This window comes from Pagrus pagrus (genome assembly GCF_965226575.1).
Source record: "Pagrus pagrus genome assembly, chromosome: 24".
Taxonomy (NCBI): domain Eukaryota; kingdom Metazoa; phylum Chordata; class Actinopteri; order Spariformes; family Sparidae; genus Pagrus; species Pagrus pagrus.
In genome coordinates, this window is record NC_140206.1 from 2,032,842 (window position 1) to 2,059,419 (window position 26,578).

Sequence of the window (26,578 nt, forward strand, 5' to 3'; positions counted from 1 at the left end):
CTTCTGTTTATACTGTCTGTGTGGTTACTACAATAAAGAAATAAACAGAAATGTGCATATTAATCATATACAATAATTATAATAAACAGAAACAGACTGGTATAAATTACACAATGCAGTAATAAGGCTAAGTAAAGAGAAACAGTAAAAGATGAATAAATGAGAAGATGTGAGTGTTTAGAGACTGTCAACAAAAAGCAACCTCTCAGCTCAGGAAGGCCCATATCTATCTCACTGGCACAGTGTGCACAGAGGGAGAGACAAATAAGTGTGCGACGATCCCTTAATGGACGCATCTGCACGCTCACTACACTGCGTGACATAACTAATAAACACCTGAAGCCACAGCGGTACTCCATTAATCAACTTAACAATATTACCAGGGATCATATGCATCAACTGGGATATCAAATCGGCAACAATTCACCAATGCACCAGCAGAGTTGGTCACATTACTTTAAATAAGTAATTAGTTATAGTTACTAGTTACTTCTCCCAAAAAGTAACTGAGTTAGTAACTGAATTACTCCACTATAAAAGTAACTATCGCGTTACCTTTTTTTCAAGTTATTTATTTTTTTTAAGTTTAAAAATGTCTAAAAATGTGGATTTTCTTCTAAGCGGGTTTCTGAGTCAAGTGTTGCTCACGGCAGCATGTTCCCAACAACATACCTGCCCATCACTGCATTCAGTCAGTCCGTCAGTCCGTAGTAATTAGTTAGATTACCCGTTACTGAAAAAAATAACGCCGTTATTACCAACACTGGTTTGGTGTCATTGCGATCTCAGGTCAGGTTGTTGGTAGTTTGCTTTGCTACTACTCACACACACACACACACACACACACACACACACACACCCAGACACCTTCGACCATGACAGCTGTTATGGTCATTTTGATTGTAGTTATTAAGTTAATTATTAAACAGAGTTACAAAGTTTAGGAGCTTTTTATGGGACTGATTTGGTGACTTGGCTCTTTTCCCTTCTTCAAGGGTGGTGATCTAATGTAAACTGGATCTTATTATTCATCATAATTAATAATTATCCCTGATAATGTAATGTTGGGAGTACAGGTAAGCTAAGGAGGGGCAATAAAACATTGCCACAGAAAAAGTCAGTGAAGGTTTGGTCTGAGGAGGCCGGTGAAAGACTGAGGGACTGCTTGGACACCACAGACTGGGAAGCACTCTGCAGCCCACATGGGGAGGACATCGACAGCCTGACAGGCTGCATCACAGACTACATACGCTTCTGTGTGGAGAACACTGAGCTTCCAGGAAGGTGCGGCGTTTTCCCAACAACAAACCTTGGGTGAACTCTGGGATCAAAACCCTACTTCACAAAAAGAGGAGGGTTTTCAGATCGGGGGACAAAGAGGAACTGAGGAGAGTCCAGAAGGAGCTCAGGCAGGAAATAAGGAAGGAGAAAAACAGCTACAAGAGGAAGCTGGAGCAGCAGCTGCAGCAGGACAACACCAGGGATGTCTGGAGACGACTGAAGAAACTACCTGCTCATGGAAAAGGTGGAGGGAGACAGAGACGGTGGAGACCGGGACTGGAGAGACAAGAGGTAAATACTCTCAATGACTTTTTTTGCCGTTACGAGTCTCACTTAGTTTTTTGTAAATATCTTATTTTTCCTATTTATTTTCTATTTAACTGTATGTGTATTTGTCCGACTCTTTTTCCTGCACTTGTTGCATCTTCAGCTGTTGTAACAAGTGAATTTCCCGGTTGTGGGATAAATAAGTCCATCTAATCTAATCATTAATTATTACTGATAACCAAATTTAACCCAAAACTCTTTATTAATGTTGCATGAAGCGCTACATAAACGTCGACTGAGTGAAGATCAGCAGCGTCTCGTGTCTTCTTACCTCTGAACTGAGGCTGCTGTGGAGCCGCACGCCGCCACATCACTCTTACTAATTACTTTCACTTTCACGAATAGGCCCTTTAAGTCACAGTGTCACATATATAATAGTGAGAAGAAGAAAAGTCCAACATTCAGTGACATAATGAACATTTCCTGTGGTCAGACTGAGTCACAGAGTTGTTCTGTAACATGGTCCGATCACAGTTCACATGGATGCAGCAGAACCAGAGGAAGCCGGGTTTATTTCTCCTTCCTGGTTATTAACAGTCCACTAACAGCCACAAACTGCTGCTTTATCTCCACTCTTTCACTGCAGTTTCATCAGAAATGAACAACAAATGATAAATATGATATGAATGACTTGTTGTTTCCCAAATGATGAATCAAAATGTTTCTCAGTCACTTCACATGTTCACACTGTAGTTATAGAAATCAGAAACACATTGAATGGACTCATTCATGGCTGTTATTGAGCGACACAAACATTTTCTGAAACAAATGAAAACACGTTGAAGCCGTGAGATTCTGAGCCGTTTAGTGTAAAAACTACTTTTGTTTCAAAAATCTGCTCAGAATGAGTTTTGATCCTGAAACCAGACAGAAGAAGGCAGGTCGCTGTTTCACATCAGGAAGAAACAAAGTCTCAATATTATTGATTCATCTGAAGATTTGTGATGAAAATAAAAGTTTGGCGTCTTGTGGGAATGAAACGGTTTTGGATTCAGGTATCAGTGAATGGATCAGAACACATCAGGATGTGAGAGGAGATCCTCTTCACCTGAGGTGTTAACAGGAAGGTAGAGAGGACGACGGGACCGCTGGAAGACACCATCAACACAAACATCAGAGGATCATTGTGAACAACTGTCATGAAGTAACCACGGTTCTGTTGTATAGAAGTCCAGACACTCTGTGGTTCTTCTCTCTGTGCTGCAGGTCTGAAAGAGATCTGATTCATCACAGCCCGTCTGAAACTCTTCAGAGAATCAGCAACTGTCAAACTTCAACAAGGACAATTTCCCTTACAGACGTTTCAAATCCCAGAGGGTTCACCCTGCTATAAGTCAGAGTAGCATTTCTGTTAGCTAGGTGTAGAGTAGCACTTCTGTTAGCTAGGTGTAGAGCAGCATTTCTGTTAGCTAGGTGTAGAGTAGCACTTCTGTTAGCTAGGTGTAGAGTAGCATTTCTGTTAGCTAGGTGTAGAGTAGCATTTCTGTTAGCTAGGTGTAGAGCAGCATTTCTGTTAGCTAGGTGTAGAGTAGCACTTCTGTTAGCTAGGTGTAGAGTAGCATTTCTGTTAGCTAGGTGTAGAGCAGCATTTCTGTTAGCTAGGTGTAGAGTAGCATTTCTGTTAGCTAGGTGTAGAGCAGCATTTCTGTTAGCTAGGTGTAGAGTAGCATTCTGTTAGCTAGGTGTAGAGTAGCACTTCTGTTAGCTAGGTGTAGAGTAGCATTTCTGTTAGCTAGGTGTAGAGTAGCACTTCTGTTAGCTAGGTGTAGAGTAGCACTTCTGTTAGCTAGGTGTAGAGTAGCACTTCTGTTAGCTAGGTGTAGAGCAGCATTTCTGTTAGCTAGGTGTAGAGTAGCATTTCTGTTAGCTAGGTGTAGAGCAGCATTTCTGTTAGCTAGGTGTAGCATGGCTCCTGTGCTACCTGCTCAGCCCAGTTACTTAGTGCAGAAACAGGCGATGAGGGTTCACCCTGCTATAAGTCAGAGCAGCATCAGAGTGATGGTGAAGCTGTTATCTGAAGGTAAAGCAGTGACATGATGTTGCTTTAAGTTCTGTACTGCTCTCACACACAAACGTCAGCTGGGAAACTGCCTGGTCTTTGAGCCAAGATGGCTGCCTGTGTGAGCAGGCAGAGAGAAGCTGTGGTGTGTCCTGGTGCTTTGAATGATGACACTGTGATAAGAAGGTGAGTTCAGTCTGACCTGAGGTCTGATGTGTTTCACAACAGTCAGGACTTTTATTGATGTGGAGGGGAAGGCAGCACAGGGTTGAGCACTAGGACCCAGCAGGCATCAGGGCGTGTAAACAGAGTGTGATAGCTCACCTGGGCTCCTCCTCCTCCTGTGATGAAGCACACCTGAGAGACCGTCAGCAGCTGAGGACGGACTGTGTTTGCTCTCACCTGCTGCTTTCAGTCGTGTAAAGGTAAGATATGATTTAACTTTACAATAACATTCAGCTAACGAGCTAACATTCAGCTAACGAGCTAACATTCTGACAGTGTTGACGTCCTGTCAAAGACGTCTCTGTCTCTGTCCGTCCTGTCTCCTGACAGCACTCTGTGGCTCAGAGGTGACAGTCTGACAGCCTGTAGCTTCAGCTGGAGATGTAAAAGCAGCCAGTTCACTACTGAGTCTAACAAGTCAACAAGATAAACTCACTAAATGTCAAGAAAGGAAATATTCTGACACCTATTTTCCCTGAACATGTATTTGACCTTTACACTCTCATTAAACACACGTCATCAGATTTCACTGACACTTCACAGATATTATTTATACGATGTGATTAATGTGTAACTCTAACAGCCTCTTTGGGTGGCGCCGGTCCAAAGTCTCATCCACTGTGAACGTCGTGGCGCAGACAGTTGTGTCCGTGTGAACCTCCAGCTGAAGGTAATGTAACACATTTAAAATGTTGACTCGTTAACACAAGCTGTCGTTAGCTTAGCGACACTAGAAACAGAGACAATCTGTCGTTAGCTTGGCGACACTAGGAACAGCAACAATCTGTCGTTAGCTTAGCGACACTAGAAACAGCAACAAGCTGTCGTTAGCTTAGCGACACTAGAAACAGAGACAATCTGTCGTTAGCTTGGCGACACTAGGAACAGCAACAATCTGTCGTTAGCTTGGCGACACTAGAAACAGCAACAAGCTGTCGTTAGCTTAGCGACACTAGAAACAGAGACAAGCTGTCGTTAGCTTAGCGACACTAGAAACTGCAACAAGCTGCCGCTCCATTGTTCATTTCTACAAACTCACAGCTGTGAGTTCAAACAGCCGCCATTACAAACATCATCCTCCATGTTGAGAGGAGAACGGTGCAGGAAGAGCAGAGGTGGAGTTAGTTGGTCGTCAGTAGTTGATGTGGAGACAGCAGGAAGCAGCATTCAGAGGACGGTGAGCAGATGAAAGCTTTTATTTTGTAATGAAAGAATAAAAATGTGAGTGTGTCACTAAATGAGCTGTCAGAGCTGTGAACACTCCTCCAACAGGAAGTGTCGCCTCTTTCTGTCACTGTCCACTGAAATGTGATCAATAATCAGATCAGACACATTTACTTTACATCAGTCTGTTCTACATCAGCTGACACGCTTTTATTTTGAAGGATTTGTTCCACAGGTGGAAAGTAACTAAGTACATTTACTCCAGTACTGTAGTTGAAGTACTTGAAGTATTTCTGCTCCGTTGTACTTTTCCTGCGCTACATCTCAGAGGAGATATTTTACTTTTTTCTCCATTTAGTAACTTTTGAGATTAAAAGTGAAACAAATGAAATGTGAGTGTTGAACATTAAAGGAGCTCAGAGTGAAGAAACACTTCAGCTGACTCCAGATCAGTGACAGTGATACAGTCATATAACAGACAGAGAGGAGACGCTCACATCAACATGTTGCTGCCTCATCAGTTTGTCTCAAGTTAAAGTTTAACAGCCGCGCTGAACTTCAGCTCCTCATCAAGACTCAACGTTCAGCTTTATTGTCTTTATAACACAGACACAGTTTAAATGTAACTGTTGTTGTAGCTGCAGATCAGTGATACAGAGACACAGCCGATAACAAGTTTTCACCCTCTTAGATGTTTCACACTTTTACTGCTTTTATAAATGGAGTCATGATCAAAAGACAAAACAAAACCTCTTTACTGTCAAAGTGATGTCAATGAATTAAACATATATAATGTAAAATAAGTGATTGTATAAGAATTCAGCCCTTCAAGTCTTTGGCTCGATCGCAGCACTGAGTCTGTGTGGCGTCTCAATCAGGCTTCAACATCTGGACGCTGCAATTTTACTCCTTCTTCTTTGTAAAACTGCTCCAGCTCTGTCAGGTTGAGGGGATCAGGTGTGAACAGTACTTTTCAAGTCCAGCCACATGTTCTCTGTTGGACTGAGGTCTGGGCTTTGACTGGGCCGCTCCAGAACATTCACCTTGTTGTCTTTAAACCATTTCTGTGTAGCTTTCTCTGTTTGCTTCGGGTCATTGTCCTTCTGGAAAATAGATCTTCTCCCTAGTCGTAGTTCTCTTGCAGACTGGATCAGGTTGTCCTCCAGGATCAGGGTTAATCAGTTGAACCCTCCACCTTTACAAGGACCTGCTGCTGAGAAGCATCTCCACAGCCTGATGCTGCCACCACCACGCTTCACAGTGGAGATGGTGTGTTTGTGGTGATGTGCAGGGTTTGGTGATCCTTCTTCCAGTGGACCTTGGAGTCTCTCACATGTCTGTGGATGAACTCTAGTGGAGATTTAATGAGCTTTCTTCAACAGTGGCTTTCTCTTTGTGACTCTCCCATAAAGCTTTGACTGGTGAAGAACCCAGCAACAGTTGCTGTATGCAGAGTCTCTCCTATCTCAGCTGCTGAAGCTTTAACTCCTTCAGAGGAGTCTTAGGTGTCTTGGTGGCTTCCTCACTGGTCTCCTTCTCCCACCATCACTCAGTTTGTGAGGACGACCTGCTCCAGGCAGATTTACACGTGTCATAGTCCTTCCATTTCTTAATGATGGAGTTAACTGAACTCTGGGGGACGTTCAGTGATGTGGAAATGTTTTTGTATCCGTCCCCTGACTCATACTTCTCAGTAACCTTCTCACAGAGGTGCTTGGAGTGCTCTGTTGTCTTCATGGTGTAATTGTAGCCATGAATACTGATGAACAGTGACTGGACCTTCAGACACAGGTGTCTTTATACTACAGTCACTGAGACACATTCACTGCACTCAGGTGATCTCAAGTTCACTAAGTGTGACACTACTAGCACCAACTGGACCTCTGTTGAAGTAGGTCAGTCACAAGGGGGTGAATACTTACACAGTCACTTATTTTTTTCATGAGGGGTCTTGCCTAAGGACCCTTACTGGATATATATATATATATATATATATCCAGTAAGGGTCCTTAGGCAAGACCCCTCATGATATACCGGCCTACCTCAGGGATGAGTGAACACAAAAATGATAGAGTCATACCAGCTCAGACGTTGCCCGGGTCAACAAGGTCTGCGTCAGTTGCTAGGGAACCAGGGCATATCATAACAAAATATTGGTGAAATGAACTAGTTTCGTGGCAGATAATGTGTTATATAGAGGCTGTGTGTCGATGCCCTGTTACTCGCATTATATGGATATATCGGCGCTACACTGGATCTAATTTCGTCCGAACGACGCCGAATGACACCAAAGTTATCTGGGTGAGTAAATGATCATATATTTTGCTAGAAATAAGGTCCAGGTTGTAAAAAACGGTAGTTATCCTTTAACAAACATAAATTGTGACACAATAAACCAAAGGCTTACAACTACCTTATTACTTATAAAGGGCATGGAAAACTAACAGCATTTTAACTGACATACAAGCAGGAAAACACAGCCAACAGGTTAAAATAACACCTGAACAGGTGACGTTAACTTTCCAAATGTCCCTGATTAATTTAAGGTGGAGTAACATTAACTTACGTCGACTCAGCTATTTACTGATTATTAAAAAAATGCTACTACCTTCCGAAGTAAGCTAGCAAGCTAACACTCTGCTCCAACAACGGTAACTACGATCATTAAACTATTAGTTTCATTCACTCGATCACATTGACGTTACTGTACCTCTTTCTTCTTCAAGTTTTGCTTCCTCTGCTTTCCTTCTTTTCCTTCCCTGGGCGCCAGATGGTTTCAGTCTTTTGGACATAGTGGTTCAGCTACAGTATCAATAAATGTCTCTCTTGGGTCACGGTCCGGTCAGCCAGCCAGGAACCCAGATAAAAGGCCTCTCTGTTATTTAATAGGCTTTGCAATAAGGTTATGTTGCTGTGGGCTTATATAATATTTCGAAAGAATATTAGTAATAGCGCTTGTAAAAAATAGTTTCGTTTTTTTCCCCTTTTCCTTTTTTCTCCCCCCGTTTGCGGCGCCCCCCCATGGATGACGGCGGCCTTAGCATTTGCCTATACTGCCTATGCCCAGGGCCGGCCCTGTATGTTGTTTATTCAGAGAAATTTGTTTAAACTTGTTTTTTTCAGCATCGTTCTTCTTTATGTACATTTATATTGTCACATGTGAAGCTGCCAAGTAGAACCAGTCTTCATCTTGTGAGTCCAGTTTAACATTTGTCTGATGACTGGTTGAGTGTAACACAGTGATTTTATTCAGGCTAACAGGTGCTAGTTGCTAATTAATTGTGAGTCCACTATGTTCCTCCATCAAGTCATCATTTCCTGGTCTTCAGTCATGTGACCACAGAAGTTGAGACGTGTCCGTCGTGGCCATTTGTCAAAAAATCTCAATCAAACTTCAAAATGCAAATCAAAGAGCTGCCGCTGCACCGTGGGCTCGTATTGTACGCAGGCAACACAAGTTCAATGTCCAAACAAAGTTCCTCTTCCTGTTGCAAATCCTGCAGCCTCTCCTGGGGCCTCATGTATCAATGTTGCGTACGCACAAAAACGTGGCGTACGTCATTTTCCACGCCAACGTTCAGATGTATCAAAAGTGAAATGACCGTGGAAATGTGCGGTGCCCCACGCCAGCTTCATGGCTGGCGTACGCACGTTTCTACAGCTATTGTTCCTTTGGCAACACTCTGAGGTGATGCTGGGAAACTGTTAATTATGTGAAAACAATTAGTCCTCAGAGTAATGTGCACATCAGAGACACGGACAATTAACACACACATGTTTGCAATCATATGGATCATAAATCATAAATCATAAAAGCATGCGCAAAGTGGTGAAAAAATGCCATTAACAATGGCATTAACAAGTCGTTTTAGGTTGCCGAGGCCAGTGTTACTGGAGCTGTGCGCAGAGCTGCGGCCGGCCCTAGAACGAAACACAGCCAGGAGCCAGGGGTTGTCCGTGCCCACACAGGTGCTGACCACTCTGGGGTTCCTGGCAACAGGAGCCTTCCAGAGGGAACTGGCCGACCGGTCAGGAGTGTGCCAGTCCACTCTGAGCCGAGCCATGCCAGCTGTGTGGGACGGGATCATTAGAACGTCATCCAGGTACATCAAAGTCCCAGACAATGCTGCTGAACAGGCCAACATTAAAGCGCAATTTGCCGCAAGAGCCGGTTTCCCTAATGTAATCGGAGCCATTGACTGCACACATGTTGCTATAAAAGCGCCATCACAGGATGAATTTGTTTTTGTCAACAGGAAACATTTTCATTCAATTAATGTTCAAATAATACGCGATGGCTGCTAACGGTGGCACTTATATATATTATTTCTTTTGAAAAAAGTAATAGTGATTCAATCAAGTGGTGCATGAACGAAGGAAACTAAATCTATTTCACGTTATTGGGCAGAAATCCTCCGCTTCACCTTCATGTCAAACCATTTTTTATTTTTAATTTCAGTGAGTGTGCGCTGCTCCGACCCTACAGCGTTCACTGCCTCACACACACGCTCCCACTCACATTTCTTTTTTTTGGTGTTTATCCCTGACGAGAGGCTACCAAATAATACAGATCTTTGCGTCTCGACTTTATTTAATAGCGTTTCGAGCTCAGACTCGGTGAAGTTGCGCTTCTTCCCTTTACTCATGGTGTAAATCTGATGGTGCAGAGAGGGGAATCCCCGCCTATTTAAATTAATTTGCATATTTAAATGAGGGCGTGGACAGGGAGGAGTTTAGCACTTCTACATGTGCGCTCAATTCCACGTTGATTGGGATGTACAAAGGAAAAGTGCTTGGATCGATGCGTACGCACACTTTGATACATCTGATTTTTTTTGTGCGTTCGACAGTTTCTGGATTCTAGCGTACGCCATGTTTCAGTAGGAAATCCACGCAAGTCTTAGTACATGAGGCCCCTGCTCTGGTAAGAAACTACAGATAACAGATAAGTAGCAAAATAAAATGCTGTCAAACTCTAAATAAACTAAACATGTAGAATAATCAAACAAAAAGTGAAGCTTGTTATCAGCAAAAATATGAACCAACAACAAACAAGTAGCTCTTTGACGAGGACATGGAGCAGCCAGCCAGTGGGGAGAAGAAGTCAGCCAGGAGTCTGAGGGTATAAAGTTCATCAAGACATGTCACAAGGATGGTTCATGGTTAACTCACAATATAAATGCAGTTATTCAACAAAAACAAACACCATTATTTTAAAGGACAGAATGTTTTTGCTCCCATTTCAAACTGTTTCACTGGATGTCATGGTTTGGGTTCTTGTTTTGTTGATTTCCTGTTTTATTTTGTAGTTCTACCCTCACGTGTTTCACTTTCCACTTCCTCCCTTTGTTTGTTTTCCCGCTCTTTTTCTGTGTACACTAGGGATGTGCATCTTCAACACTGAGGCGATACGATACATTAAAGATTCATATGAAACGACCACTGATAAGATACGATACGATTCTCCCACCTACTGCGATACAGTACGATTTGATTTAACACAATGCCATACAGTGCGATACAATACGATGGGATATGATATGATGCGATGCAGAAGAATATTGTACGATGGAATACAAAGCGGTGCAGATAGTTCATGCTCGTTCTTCATTTCTACAGTGTGCTTCACACTTTTAACAGAGACAATGGGACAATTCCCTGAACTCAAAGCAGTGGTGCCTTTTGGCCGTTAGAAGCTGCTGACTGAATGCAAAAGTTGTACAGATTGCTGTACAGTTAAACAGATTACTCTCCATTTCTACAGTTTGCTTCACACCACAGGAGGGACAACTCAGCCCTAAACAGAAACAGTGCTGCTCTTCCTATGAGCAATTACGATAAATAACAAGACATTTCCACACAGGTTCACATTACAACTTCCTCCAAAAGCAAAGGGATTGAAAATGATGAACTAAGGGCATAGTGGCAGTAACAGTCCCCATCTCGCAGTGTAGGCAACTTAATTCAAACATTTAACCCAGATGTTTCTTTTTAAGCTTCTTTTTTAGGAATATCAATTGATCAGCATGATCAGGGTGAAGGAGACTGCGTTGGGCAGTAACAATATCACCCGCTGTGCTAAAGACACGCTCAGATGATCGTAGCCAAGGCTGAAAGCAGTGGTAGATCAACCTGCTTTTTCCACCATTGCAACACATCACCATCTAGATCTAAAGCATCCCTCTCTCTGTATTTTAAGATTTCATCCTTAGCTTCCTCCCTTGTGGTCTTCACTGGTGCTCTCGTGGTGAGGAAATCCCCAAACAGCTGGCCCAAGGCAGACTTCTTTTTGGGAGAGGCATCATCTATTAAGTGGAAGAAATGAGATGAGGGGATTATCAGTTGTGTTGAAACATAAGAGCTGTCAACACAACACTCACACACAGTGCTTAACAATGATGACACATGTATCTTTAAATCGACATTTTATAACTTCTGGCACAGTTCCTATCAAAACAAACTCTCTCTTCCTCTGTGTCGGGACTCCTGTCACCTCCTCCTTCAGCTGCCTCTCCCTCCTCCAGTATGCCACTGTCCCCTGTCTGATAATCTGCATAACCAGAGACTAATTAGATTTCATTAAACTAAAAATTAAGAATTAAGACACATTTTAAATATGACATAGAAATTCAAGTAACAAATAGGAGAGAGACAGAGAGACAGAGACAGACTGGGGGTTGGGAGATGACCTACATTCTATAAAGTCCAAATTGAAATCCTGTCTGAATCTGTCCTCCAGATCAGAAATCACTGCCAGATCACTGTCGTCATGAGAAAAATGTTGGTGGAGTTTGGCCTGTAATGGGGCATTCATTGAGATGGTTGGGTTGTTTTCCTCACTGAGGAGTGTGGTGGCCACTTTAAGAGGGGACAGAAGCTTGATTAGTTCTTGGATCAGTGTCATGTCCTCCTCAGTCCAGCTGGCTGCAGCCAGGCCTTCTCCCCTCTTTATCCTCCTAGACAGCAAGGCGTTCAACAAGGCAGGTCGTTGTTCCCAGAAACGCTCCAACATGTCCAAGGAGCTACTCCATCTTGTGGAAACATCATGGATCAGCTTGTGGTTGGGCAGGTGTAACTGGGCTTGTATCTCACGCAAAATTTCAGTTGCTTGTGGGCTTTTGTGAAAAAAGTAACCACCTTCCTCACTTTCACTAAAAGCTCAGACACTCTTATCTCTATTCTTATATCTGATGTTCCACAAACATCCTGCAGTAAAGCTGCTGGATTAATTCCTGTGTGAGACTGGTTGAAAACTCTCGTTGGGTATGTGATACCTCGGCTCCAAGACTTCGAGTAGGTATAGGAACCCCTCGTTCTCAGTTACACTGTAGGGCTGGATGTCTTTGCAAATTAAAGAATGAGATGGCGTCTGTTATTTTGGTCGAACGAACCGAATTGCTAGCCAGTGGGGCTTGAAACAAAGTTGGGATACGGCTACTTTGCTCACCAGTCATTGTGTTAGCAGCAGCTGCTCCGCTGGTGTTGACCGCTGGAGCCGAGGGGACCTCTCTGTCACATTAACGCCATGTCGCTGCTTCAGGTGAGAGCTTAGATTGGTTGTGCTCCCTGTGTGTTTAATCGCGGCACGGCACATTTTACAGATGGCATTAGTTTTCTCAAGCTGACCATCTCTTTTATAAAAGCTGAAGTGTCCCCAAACACCAGACTTGTAAGTGACCGGCGAGTGTATCTCTTCTTCATCCGTGCTTACTTTCTCTCTGACCGCCTCTGATTTCAAGCCTGCTGTTCATCCGGATTTTTAACCGATGCACACTTTTGTCATCAATGCAACCGCATCTTAAATGTTCATACCGATGTACCGATACGAATCGGTGAATCTTACCATCCCTAGTGTACACCTGTGTCTCATGAGTTCATCACAGCAGTACGACGGTGCACACAGTGAACAATTACTTTTAACCTCTTCGTCATGTTTGACTTCATATCGTGTTTGTTTGTGAAACGTGCAGTAAAACAGTTTGTAGTTGATCTGAGCTCAGTCTCAGTCTCTGACAGTTTGTGTTAGCAGCCGACTCCTCCTGTCTTTTCTTAAAGTGTCCTCAACTGTTAAATCAGCTGCTGTAGTTGATGAGAAGTTCAGACTTTGCTTTCAAACACCTGTTTGCAGCGAGCGCCCATGTTTTTCCAGTGTTTTCCCCTCACTGTTCGTTGGTGCATCCGTTTTGCTCCTGCATGTCTCACCTGTTCTCCTCGTGTCTCCCTGGTTTGTTTAGTTTTACACTTGTGCATTTCTGTTTTGTTTTGACTGCTTTGCCTTTGGATATTTCTCTGCCTGCCTTTGTTCACTTGCCTTCCTGATACTGTGTCATCCACCCCTGCTTGATGCCCAGGCAGACCTCCACTGGTTTCTGGCGCCCTCCTGACCTGCTTTGCCTTTTGCCTCAGCTTCCTTGTTGCCCCCTGGACCTGCTTTGCTCTCCAGACATGGTTTGCCCTTCAGCTCTGCCTCCTGGTTGCTCAATGCCCACCCCCGGTGCCTTTCACCCAAAAATCCCCACTTGGCAGTTTTTGTCTTCTAGTTTCTCCTCACGGGGTGTTGGGGTTTCTATCTATTTGTTTTCTCCAGTGAATGCAGTCGATTCTGTAGGTTCCAGTGTGGCCGTTGTGTCGATAATCACCCAAAAGCAACAACCGAAAAAGTCAATAAGTAACTTTCGGGTCACACAAATCAGACAAATTAAATATCAAACTCAAGTTTGGCCTGAGGCCCTTTTTTATTTTCATGTCCTGTTTTTGATCTGAGAATGAAATCAAAGGTACGAAAAACAAACCGGAATTTGTTTTTTTGGTATGAGATTCATAAACAAATAAATAAATAATGAATCATTTTTTCATTCTCCAATGTTGGAATCTCAATTGAATACAAGTTTATTGAGACTCTTCACCAATTTGCACTGAACAGTTAGCATCCAACTAGCTTGTGTTAGCTGTGTGTTGCTGTCCACAGTATTTTAGGGGTCAAGAGCTGGAGGGGCTAAACCAGACAAGCTGCTGAACCAACCCAGTAAACTGACTGACTGTTGGTTCACAGTGGGATCAGCAGTACGACCAACACTTTGATGTCAGAGGAAACCATCTGATTCAATGATGTCATCAACACTTTAACTCAAAGGACCTTCAGCTTGTGTTTGTCTCTGAGTGGACAGACATAATGAGGCTGATTCTTCATGATTCCTCCACAGAGTCGACCAGGAGAGCTCAGAGGTTCCCAGAGGTCCGTCTGCCCAGCAGCATCAAACAGACCTGGACTCCATATTTATGGTCTGTACATGAACAACAACTACTTCAACATCCAGTCTGTTCACAATAATCTCCATGCTGCACTTTACAGACCAGTGGTGAATCTGTCCAACATGGATCTGATGTTTGGCTCCATGATGTTAAATGTTCTCATTCACATAATATTCTGTTCCAGCTGCTGGAGGAGAACATTGTCACTTTTGTGAAGAATGAGCTGAAGAAGGTCCAGAAGGTTCTGAGTTCAGATCGCTCAGAATGCCTCGAGAGTCAGAGGGAGGATGAGGAGGTGTTGGATGGTGAGGATGAAGAGCAGAGGAGGAGCAGCAGAGAGGCATTTCTGAAGATCACACTTCACTTCCTGAGGAGAATGAAGCAGGAGGAGCTGGCTGACTGTCTGCAGAGCAGTAAGAGGATTTCTCTAAAGATTTAACTTGATGGATCAATGAGACGTTTACTGAAGTCTGATGATGATGATGATGATGGAAAATCTGTTTATATATGCAATCTTTAGTGGAAGGAAATTGTCATATTTTCTTTAAAAATAACTTAATGATCTTGTTTGTTGTGTATTTATTCAGGAAGTCATTCTGGAGTTTGTCAGCGTAAACTCAAATCTAACCTGAAGAAGAAGTTCCAGTGTGTGTTTGAGGGGATCGCTAAAGCAGGAAACCCAACCCTTCTGAATCAGATCTACACAGAGCTCTACATCACAGAGGGAGGGACTGCAGAGGTCAATGATGAACATGAGGTTCGACAGATTGAAGCAGCATCCAGGAAACCAGACAGACCAGAAACAACAGTCAGACAAGAAGACATCTTTAAAGCCTCACCTGGAAGAGATGAACCAATCAGAACAGTGATGACAAAGGGAGTGGCTGGCATCGGGAAAACAGTCTTAACACAGAAGTTCACTCTGGACTGGGCTGAAGACAAAGCCAACCAGGACATACAGTTCACATTTCCATTCACTTTCAGAGAGCTGAATGTGCTGAAAGAGAAAAAGTTCAGCTTGGTGGAGCTTGTTCATCACTTCTTCACTGAAACCAAAGAAATCTGCAGCTTTGAAGAGTTCCAGGTTGTGTTCATCTTTGACGGTCTGGATGAGTGTCGACTTCCTCTGGACTTCCACAGCACTGAGATCCTGACTGATGTTACAGAGTCCACCTCAGTGGATGTGCTGCTGACAAACCTCATCAGGGGGAAACTGCTTCCCTCTGCTCGCCTCTGGATAACCACACGACCTGCAGCAGCCAATCAGATCCCTCCTGAGTGTGTTGACATGGTGACAGAGGTCAGAGGGTTCAATGACCCACAGAAGGAGGAGTACTTCAGGAAGAGATTCAGAGATGAGGAGCAGGCCAGCAGAATCATCTCCCACATCAAGACATCACGAAGCCTCCACATCATGTGCCACATCCCAGTCTTCTGCTGGATCACTGCTACAGTTCTGGAGGATGTGTTGAAGACCAGAGAGGGAGGAGAGCTGCCCAAGACCCTGACTGAGATGTACATCCACTTCCTGGTGGTTCAGTCCAAAGTGAAGAAGGTCAAGTATGATGGAGGAGTTGAGACAGATCCACACTGGACTCCAGAGAGCAGGAAGATGATTGAGTCTCTGGGAAAACTGGCTTTTGATCAGCTGCAGAGCGGCAACCTGATCTTCTATGAATCAGACCTGACAGAGTGTGGCATCGATATCAGAGCAGCCTCAGTGTACTCAGGAGTGTTCACACAGATTTTTAAAGAGGAGAGTGGACTGTACCAGGACAAGGTGTTCTGCTTCGTCCATCTGAGTGTTCAGGAGTTTCTGGCTGCTCTTCATGGCCATCTGACATTCATCAACAACGCAGACCATCAATCTGCAGAGACACGTTTCTACCAGAGTGCTGTGGACCAGGCCTTACAGAGTCCAAATGGACACCTGGACTTGTTCCTCCGCTTCCTCCTGGGTCTTTCACTGCAGACCAATCAGACTCTCCTCCGAGGTCTGCAGACACAGACAGGAAGTGGCTCACAGAGCAACCACGAAACAGTCGGTTACATCAAGAAGAAGTTCGAAGAGACTCTGCCTGCAGAAAGAAGCATCAATCTGTTCCACTGTCTGAATGAACTGAACGATCGTTCTCTCGTGGAGGAGATCCAGCGGTACCTGAGATCAGGAAGTCTCTCCACAGATAAGCTGTCTCCTGCTCAGTGGTCAGCTCTGGTCTTCATCTTACTGTCATCAGAAGAAGATCTGGACGTGTTTGACCTGAAGAAATACTCTGCTTCAGAGGAGGCTCTTCTGAGGCTGCTGCCAGTGGTCAAAGCCTCCAACAAAGCTCTGTAAGTGTGGAGAAGTTTCTTCAGAATGCAGTAAATGTGCTGTTATTGACCCAAATAGAAATAATTTTCTTGTTCTGCTCATTATTCTTTATCCAGACTGAGTGGCTGTAACCTCTCAGAGAGAAGCTGTGAAGCTCTGTCCTCAGTTCTCAGCTCCCAGTCCTCTAGTCTGAGAGAGCTGGACCTGAGTAACAACAACCTGCAGGATTCAGGACTGAAGCTACTTTCTGCTGAACTGAAGAGTTCACACTGTGTCCTTGAAACTCTCAGGTCAGGATTCATTATTTTATTTCATTATTTCATGTAACTTTACAATTGGAGCAGGTCTTGATCATACTCAGCCAGACAGGGTCCGCTATATATATATGGAAGAGGAAAAGAGGAAAAGTCAGAGGATCACCCAAAGAATTACATTTCATCCGAAGGGGATCATGAATGCATTTTATATAAAATGTGGGTCTGTCAGTCTATTCTGCACTTTGGTCCCAATTTACTAATCTCAACAGCCATTGGATGGATTGTCATGAGGTTTGGTTCAGACATTCATGCTCCCCTCAGGATGAACTGTAATTACTTTGGTGATCCTCCATCATCAGGTCATCATTTTAATCTGTACAATATGTTGGTTCATGACCAAATATTTGCAAAACTAATGGCATTTCCATTAGCTTCAGTTATACTCTGTGTTCAGTGCTGATCAGTAAATTAGTGAAAACTAAGATGATGAATATAATAAACGTTAAACCCTTAAACACAGATGTGCACTGAATCATCAGGACCCTCAGCTGATCTGTGATGTGTGTTGTTTTGTGTGTCTGCAGGCTGTCAGGCTGTCTGATCACAGAGGAAGGCTGTACTTCTCTGGCCTCAGCTCTGGACTCCAACCCCTCCCATCTGAGAGAGCTGAACCTGAGCTACAATCATCCAGGAGACTCAGGAGTGAAGCTGCTGTCTGCTCGACTGGAGGATCCAGGCTGGAGACTGGACACTCTCAGGTATGAAGAGTCCTGCTGCAGCCACAGACAGTCAGTGTGAGACTCTGTATCTCCACTGTAGATGGTTCAGTGTCGGGAGGTCTGCTTCGTTTACTCCACCTCCAGTTGTTCAGTTCAGTTCAGGAGAAAAGGCAGCATGGCACGAAGCCAAGAGTTACAAGTGAAGAGAGGAAGATGAGAAGAAGAGAAGAAGAGATGAAGATCAGCGACCAGGAGAGTCTTGGCACAAACACTAAAGTCACACCTCTTTTTTCAGACTAGTTTGGTGCCTGTTCAAAATGCGCCTGTTTGATTTGTTGGCCTCTGGTTTTGCTGTTTGATGAACCGTCATCCAAACTCCTTCATACTCCACACTGATTGCAGAGGGTTATCAACACATTAACATTAAATCTAATTTCCACCACGTCACCGCTGTGTTATGATATTAATAATAACAATAGACCTTCTGTGTCAGACGTCTGATCAGAAAATACTGAACCTCAAATTCAAAAGATTTCTGTGACACATAAATGAATTTAATCACTGAATGTCATAGAAACTCTTTCCCTGAACTGGAGAATCAGTGTTTCTGCCAAAGTGCTTGACTTTGAACTTAAAATGGTTCTGACATGGATCTTTATCAACACTGGAGTAACTGCATCCTAGATCATCACTGACAAGTGTATTTGTGCCTCAGTGTGAAACATTTACAGACTGTAACAACTGTCTGTGGCGTCAGTTTAAAGTGAACAGAAGATATAAAACAGTCCAATAACAACGTTAGATGACACAAGGTGGAACATTCCCGTCACATCACCATAACAGCAGCAGTGCATAGATGAATTTAAGATGGGTCAGTGGTGCCGTCTTGGCTCCTGTCATGAGGAAACTGCTGCTCCAGCTGAGTTTGGGCTGTTTTGGGTAGTTCTCATTATAACAGCCTGCAGGGGCAGGAAAGCTTCGGTGTTTTGCACCGTCAGCAAAATCAAATGACAAAAGAAAAGAAAACATTCAGTGATCAATCATCTGCTCCATTGATTAACATGATATGTGACCTGTGCAGAGCTGCAGCTCTCTACAGTAGCTGGTGGACCTCTGGTTTAATGCTGTTGTAATGTACTTCAGCCCGGCTCGTAGCTGCTGACTCAGCTTCACTTTCAGCTGTTCTGGAGTCGTGTTCAGGTTCTGCTGGTGGAAATCCAATGTTTCCTGATTTAGCTGCTTCAAAATAAAAGCTTTCAAATAACTAACAGGGGGTGGGGGGGACAAATAAAAAACCAAGATCTGAAAAAGAACATGATGGATCACCATGCTTCTACAGTTTGATCCTTTTTTAATGTCAGTGTGACGGTCCTGGTCCTGTCGTTTTTATGTATTCAGTCCATTTCTCCCACTTCCGGCAGCATTGATCCTCTTGAGTCCTTATTTTATAAGTCAGTTGTTCCATAATATGTATTTCGTCCATAACTTCCATCCAGTCTTCCTGTGACGGGGTCTGTCTTGTACCATTTTCTTGTAATTGCCTTTTTACAGGCTACTAACATAATTTTCAATATGTATCTATCATCTTTCAACACAACGTTTCCCGTAATGACGCCAAGATATAATAATGTACAAGACTTGGATACACCATAACCCAAAACTCTGCCCATAACTAAATGAACATCTTCCCAGAATTTTGCGATCTTAGGCCAGAACACATGTGAATGGTTTACATTTACATCTCCACAGCTTCTCCAACACGGCTGATTTTTCTAAATTCTTCCATTTGGCTACATAATCTTTGTCACACCAACAGATTACATGTCTAACTTGTGCAGCATGAAAATATCCCTGAAGGTTTGGCTGTGCCAAACCCCCCTTATCCTTTCCAATCTGTAGTGTTTCAGATTGATTCTCGGTCTGTGACCATTCCATATAAACCTGGAAATGGTTTTGTCCCACAGTCTGAATTGTTTTTCGGGTATCTCAATGGGTAGTGACTGAAACAGGTAAAGAAGTCGGGGTAGAACGCTCATTTTTATGGTCTCTATTCGTGAACCGATGTCTGATGGAAGGATAGCCCACCTGTCCAAGTTGCTCTTAACTTCCTTCTCCAGTTTGACGTACAGTAGGTACTACTTCGTTGTGGCAGAGTTCACGCGTGATTGGAGGATCAATTGTGTTTTCATGAGAAGCGGCAATGTGCCCAAACAACCACCAGGTGGCATCTGTGAGCAGGAGGACGACAACATGCAGCAGCAGTGACCATGGACGGGAATGGACCGAGTTGCCTGATTTATGTTTCTGTTCGTTGTTGCTTAAATACAAGAATGTAGCTAATAATACCTCACCCACTCCACACCTCATTCCAACTCCTTCCTTCAGCCTGTCGCTACAGGGTCCCTCTAGCAAGGACAAACTTAGTGAGTTGTTGATGATGTTGATTTTTTTCACTATGAAGCCTTTTAAATTACGCACAGCCTACATAAGTTTCAACGTCCATACAAGCATTTAGGAAATGATTCTTATCAGTTCCATAATTCAGCGAGAATTTTTACTCAACGAAAAAATGTATAAAGATCAGTTTTTAGGTTGAAGACACGACAGCAGCACGTATGTCCAGACGCTGATGTGTGTCAGCTGGGGCAGCGGGTCGGTGATAAATAAGACACATGAAAACCTTGCGGCTGACGTATAGCTCCCCTGGTAGAGCGGCTCCCTCAGTAAGCAGCATCACCCGCTGATACGAGTTCGAATCTCAGTTTAGGCTGTAACTTTAGTTAATGTGTTTTCTTTTCTCATCATCATTATGATCACGTTTGGCTCCAAGTTTGCGCAAATAAATGAGCATTAATTCTCCGCCGGCCGCGGCACCAGCTTTCCTGCTTGTGTACATAAAATACATTAAATTCTGACACCACAACTGCAGCATACCGAATATCAATAGATGATAACCAGAAAAAAAACGTTCTATTGATCTGATTCACCGGCTTCATGGACGTCGGAACTATTTTCTGAGAGGGGGAGGGGGGCGGGGGAAGCACGCACTTTTATCAATGATTAAGGATTTGATTTGAAGTTATTTTATAATGGCGTGCAGTTATAAGAGAACTAGATGGATGAACACGGCATCTTTATTTTTAAGAAAATGAAACTTTGATCACTAAATCAAGCCATTTAAGGAACATAACAGCATTATTTGTACCCTTGAATGAAAAAAAGAAAAGTCTGCGCTCCTGACTCGGGGCTTTCATGCATATCCAAAAGTGGACCTTCTCTCAGTCTACCCACTGATGAAGGTTTTAAGCCGGGTGGAGACATCGCTTTCACCCATAAGGTCACTGTGAACGTTCATAACGGTCAAATGTGTTAGTCTCTCCTGCGTCATGGTGCGCAGCAGGTTTTCAGCCTGCGCAAGGCTGAGAAAGAGCGCTCGGATGCCGCGACAGATATTGGCAGGGCCAGACAGCTTAATGAGCTTCTCCACCTCTCTCGTGGAAAGGGGGTCAGCTCCGAGGAGCCCACATCCACTCGTTTCCCCTGAGCCGCCTCAAGAACTGCCTGCTCTCGCCCTGCAGCTATGCGGAGTCCTTCCTGATCAAAACGCCGCTCCGCCTCGGAGCGCACCAGGTCCATATGCACATCCTGGATGGTGCTTACTTCTCGTATCTTCCCGTGGGTAGGGAGGCTGATGGGGTGCGTGAGTTCCGACGTCTATGACCGGCTTTCTTTCTTTCAGTTGTGGTGTCAGAATTTAACACAAATATTTGTGCTTTCTATTCCTTATATTTTCTACAACAGGCTTATAGAAAGAAGAACGACGCCACGTCATGTCAGACAGTTTTCTTTAGCTTTATTAAAATACATAATCAGCAGCTTCACAGTAGTCGGATATACAGAAGGTTATTTAAAGCGGAGTGAGTCCCTGAAGCAGTCTCCCTGCAGGAGGAGATCCCTTGGCCAAGTGATCAATGTATTTGTTGCAGACCTCTTTGCTGTCCTCAGCGCGCGGGGGTGGGGGTGCTGGCGTAGCAAGCTTTTCAAAAGTGTGGGGGATGGATGTGGTCTTTCCAGTTAAGCAAACTTGTTCCAGATGCCTTAACATTTGCATTCCCCCATACTGAGGAATGTGCGTAGGGGACGAGAAGTAAGCACCATCCAGGATGTGTCCATCCTGCATTCGGAGGTGGAGAAGCTCATTAAGCTGTGTCTGGCCCTGCCAATGGCCGCGTTTCCCAGATTCGTTAAGAAGCTCTTAAGTGCTAAGATCTTCTTAGGAGCGCTCTTAAGAACGCTGTGAAAGAAGGATGTGTTTCCCAGAGTCGCTCTTAGCTTAAGAAGATCTTTCACTAAGAAGGAAATGTAAGATCGAGCTGACCCACTCTTAACAGCCTTCTTAGCGACCAAATGCTCAGTGATCAAGCGCGTCAGGGAAATTTACATCCTCCACTTTTCGAAATAATAAAACAATGCTCAATGTTGAAATGCGCTCATAGCTGCGGACCACTGGCGCAAGAAACACAGGTTAATAGAAGGAAGAAAAAAAACTTCTATTGAATTACACGTTTAAGTTTTCCACACACATCTGCATATGAGTTTATAGTACTACACATAAAAATACAACAACCCTGTGGCATTTCACAGATATCAAGGAAACAGATGTATTAAACTCAGCTGAACCTCATCCAGAGAGGCTTCACCTGCTACTCTATATAAATGCGTTGCCAAAGTCCGCGTGTGTGAGAAACCACGGCTGCAATACAGCACATTCTCCCTGCGAACCAACAGCGTCGCCGTGCGCGAAGCCAGACGGTTTTACATAGATGCATACGTGCGTCAGCACTTCTCCCCACTGGACGTGCTGTCAGACCGGGCTGTCCAGGCAAAGTACCGGCTGCCCCGTGCGGAGATCCAACGGCTGATCACTCTGGTGTCTCCACACATCCAGAGAGCAACCCGCTGCAATTTTGCCCTCAGCCCGGAGGTGCAGCTCCTGGCTGCGCTGCGTTTTTACGCAGTGGGGAGCTTCCTGGAGTTTCATTTTCTTAACAATAAAGATGCCGTGTTCATCCATCTAGTTCTCTTATAACTGCACGCCATTATAAAATAACTTCAAATCAAATCCTTAATCATTGATAAAAGTGCGTGCTTCCCCCGCCCCCCCTCTCAGAAAATAGTTCCGACGTCCATGAAGCCGGTGAATCAGATCAATAGAACGTTTTTTGTTTTTTTTCTGGTTATCATCTATTGATATTCGGTACGCTACAGTTGTGGTGTCAGAATTTAATGTATTTTATGTACACAAGCAGGAAAGCTGCTGATTTGATAATCTGATCTGATAATGCTCATTTGCTCATTTATTTGCTCAAACTTGGAGCCAAACGTGATCATAATGATGATGAGAAAAGAAAACACATTACCTGAAGATACCGCCTTTACAGAGATTCGAACTCATACTAGCAGAAGATTCTGCTTACTGAGGGAGCTGCTCTACCAGGGGAGCTATACATCAGTCATAACACACATCAGCGTCTGGACATACCTGCTGCTGTCGTGTCTTCAACCTAAAAGCTGATCTTTATACATTTTTTCGTTGAGTAAAAATCCTCTCTGAATTATGGAACTGATAAGAATCATTTCTTAAATGCTTGTATGGACGTAGAAACTTCTGTAGGCTGTGCGTAATTGTTTCTGCCTCCGCTTATTAGCCGTGGCTGCAGCGAGCGAGCAAAATCACAACCTCAGACGTCTTTAGGGTATCAGATATTTTTATTGGCTATTCTTATATTTAAGCAACATCCAGTCAGGCCGTGATATAGGCTCACGGGGGCGGACTGGGACAATAATTCAGGTCGGCAATTTTACCAGTAAACAAATGTTCCTTAAAAAACGACTAATGTAGTTTAGCTCTACTGTAAAACAAAGAAAGCACAAGTGTTTATCCAAGGTCACCCAGATAATTGAGTTGTCCCACCGCTGTGAAACAATCAGTCTGAATCAATCTGATACGGTTTAGCAGTCCCCCTCTCCATTCACTCTACCTGTAGCCTAACACAGCGCCACTCTCCATTGCAGCTACATTGTGGTCAAATGTGGAATTGTCCCAAAATCGTTTGAGCTGCAGTTCAGTACTATGCTTCCACCTAGTGGCTACAGTTGTCACTGACATTTCACGCGTTGCGTGAATCTCGCTCCCCGCGAGTGAAATGGCCACTTTGAAGTAGTACCTACTGTAATTAGCTTCATATAAATCATCAGTGTTTTGTGTTAAAGTGACCCCAAGATATTTCATTGTTGTTGCTCTCCAGTTCAGATTGTGTTTTTGTTGTATGATTTTGGATGGGGAGTAGTTGAATGTTAGGATCTGTGTTTTGGTCAATTTAAGCTTGTATCCAGAACAAAAGCCAAACATCTCTGGTTGGTTGATTAGTATGGGGATGCATGTGTCTGGGTCCTCTAAAAAACAGACCACATCATCAGCAAAAAGTCCAATGGTGTGTTCCTCTCCCCCGACCTCTACTCCTTTAAGATCTCAGGGGCTCTATGAAGACTGCAAACAAGGTTGGAGAGAGACAGCAGCCCTGTCTAGTAGATGGTCCTGAAGCTGTGCTCTCAGTCAGACTGCCGTTTATTCTTGTCCTTGCGGTCGGGTTTTGGTAAAGTGTTTTAATACGTCTGACAGCTTTGTCATTAAGTCCGAGTTTTTCAAGTACCTGATATAGAAAAGTCCAACTTACGCTATCAGAAGCCTTTTCTGCATCGAGGCTTATTAAGGCTGCACAGTTCTTCTTTTTTAGAATATGGTTAATAACATGTAGAGTTCTCCTCATGTTGTCTTGGGCTTGTTGTCCCTTAACAAAGCAGCAGAAACACAGCGAGAACAAAAAGCTGACTGTGCAGGTGAGATTCAGAAAAGCCCTGGAAGCTTCAAACAGGAATCTGACCTCAAAAGTTCTGACGTCCAAATCCAAAAGTCCTGTAATATACAAACATGAGCACGAGCTGACATTGGATCAGACAGCAAGCGTAAGGTCGCCCACAGGAAACAGCAGCAACATCCAATAACATAAAGATGAAGTCATGAATCCAAAAAGAGGTTTGTGTGTGTCCTCACATGTTGTCGTCCTCTTTCACACACACCAACATCCTGTGGCTCTCAGTGTGTGAGGAGAGTGGCAGAGGTGAAGAGGTTCAGGAGAACAGGGAGAAGCAGGCCTGATGGACATATTGTGTTTCTGTGTATGAGTCATGTCATGTCCATGTCTGCATGCTGAAAGAGGATGTGCTGCTCTGACCCCCCTCCTCCTTTCAGGGTGGAGCCTGCTGGAGTCCGATGGTTGACACCAGGTCTGAGGAAGTGTGAGTGTGTTTTTACTTTGATTCAGCTGCACACTGTGACATCACTCAGTCACATCTGTGATGTCATCACCACACTGATGATACATTAATAACTGCAGCTGTGTTGTGTCTTTTTCTCTCCATCAGATTCCTGTGAGCTCACAGTCGACACAAACACAGTCAACAGACGCATCAAACTGTCTGACAACAACAGGAAGATGACACTTGTGGAGGAGGATCAGTCATATCCTGATCATCCAGAGAGGTTTGAGTCTCCTCAGCTGCTGTGTAGAACTGGTCTGACTGGTCGCTGTTACTGGGAGGTCGAGTGGAGAGGAGATGTTTCTATATCAGTGAGTTACAGAAGAATCAGCAGGAGAGGAGACAGTGACTGTGTGTTTGGAGCGAATGATCAGTCCTGGAGTCTGTGGTGCTTTAATGATGGTCGTTACTATGTCTGGCACAATAACAGACACACAAACATCTCCTCCTCCTCCTCCTCCTCCTCCTCCTCCTCCTCTGGTAGAGTAGCAGTGTATGTGGACTGTCCTGCTGGCACTCTGTCCTTCTACAGAGTCTCCTCTGACTCACTGATCCACCTCCACACCTTCAGCACCACATTCACTGAACCTCTTTATCCTGGATTTGGGTTCTTCAGTTCTGGTTCCTCAGTGTGTCTGTGTGGTGTTTAGTCTGCAGAGTCTCCTCCTGTCACAGAAACATTGTCAGTGCTGAACAGTTGAGTCTGTACAGGATCACAGTCACATCAATCTTTCAGCTTCTTGTAATAAATTCATCAGTGAACTTTGTACAAAATGATTCAAACTGATTGTAAAAGATTGATGGTTTCCTCGTCATCAATGATTCTGTTCTGCACATTAAAACTGAGACATCACTTCACTTTGTTCTGCACTTGTTGTATTTGACAGTCGTCAGCATGAAGCTGGTGACTCACAGAAGGACTTTGACAGGCAGCCGCTGTAAAGACTTTAAAACAGGCGTAACGTGCGTCTCCTTCTGGTCTGAGTCAGCAGTCGTGCAGCAGGATGTTGAATTAGCTGCTTTCATCATGTTTCTGTGTGAGTGTTACGGCCTCCGTTCATAAAAGTCAGAGCTGAGGCTCAGAAGGGGCTGGAGGATGCAACATGTGAAGGACACCAGACACAAGGTTCATAGTTAACTCACAGCTTTTATTACATCATTCAAATTATTCCCAAAAGAAACCCAGGAACAAACAAAAAGGGGCTGAAAGGAACAAAAGATGGGAAGACGCTGGACCAACCAGGCAGTGGGCCGTCGTTCCCCGCGTCTCCCCCTGAACCACCTTGATGAAGACTGGTCCTAAAACAAAGAAAAGGAAGAACTGAACCAGCGGTAACCTCCGGCCCAAACTAACACGGTAAACTAAAATAACACAACCCCAGCACCTAAACTATGGAGGACTAAAAGTGTCGTAATTAAATAAATAAATACACCATTAAATAATTAATTAAATGTGTCATTAATTCATTAAAATACCAATTCATTTCATGTAAAAAAACATAATTATTTCACTATTTAATGAATTATTTCATGGTCCTGTGCTGCAGTGCTTCATGAATTTATTTCATCTGTCAAACTCGCCCATCAAAGTCAGTGGGCGGGGCTTACTGAATCTAGTCTAATCCATTGCTTTGGTCTGAAGTCTTGAAACCGGAAGAAG

General features: G+C 43.8%; 2 protein-coding genes across 2 annotated transcripts in view; both read left to right on the top strand.

Annotated features, from left to right (window-relative positions):
- Window positions 1-26,578, top strand: part of LOC311253452 (uncharacterized protein) — a 298,131-nt gene that overhangs the window by 69,211 nt on the left and 202,342 nt on the right. The gene's annotated exons all lie outside the window — the stretch shown is intronic.
- Window positions 7,224-25,685, top strand: LOC311253464 (NLR family CARD domain-containing protein 3-like). Its single transcript, XM_084347471.1, has 8 exons — window positions 7,224-7,297; window positions 14,200-14,278; window positions 14,433-14,661; window positions 14,836-16,582; window positions 16,679-16,852; window positions 17,404-17,577; window positions 24,851-24,897; window positions 25,024-25,685. Exons 1-8 carry the CDS (start codon window positions 7,278-7,280, stop codon window positions 25,566-25,568), a joined length of 3,015 nt encoding a protein of 1,004 aa, XP_084203597.1. The 5' UTR covers window positions 7,224-7,277; the 3' UTR covers window positions 25,569-25,685.

Coding starts and splice junctions, on each gene's coding strand:
- LOC311253464 (XM_084347471.1), top strand. CDS start 7,278: ATGACACCAAAGTTATCTGG. Junction 17,578..24,850: donor TGGAGACTGGACACTCTCAG/GTATGAAGAGTC, acceptor TCCTCCTTTCAG/GGTGGAGCCTGCTGGAGTCC. Junction 24,898..25,023: donor GACACCAGGTCTGAGGAAGT/GTGAGTGTGTTT, acceptor TCTCTCCATCAG/ATTCCTGTGAGCTCACAGTC.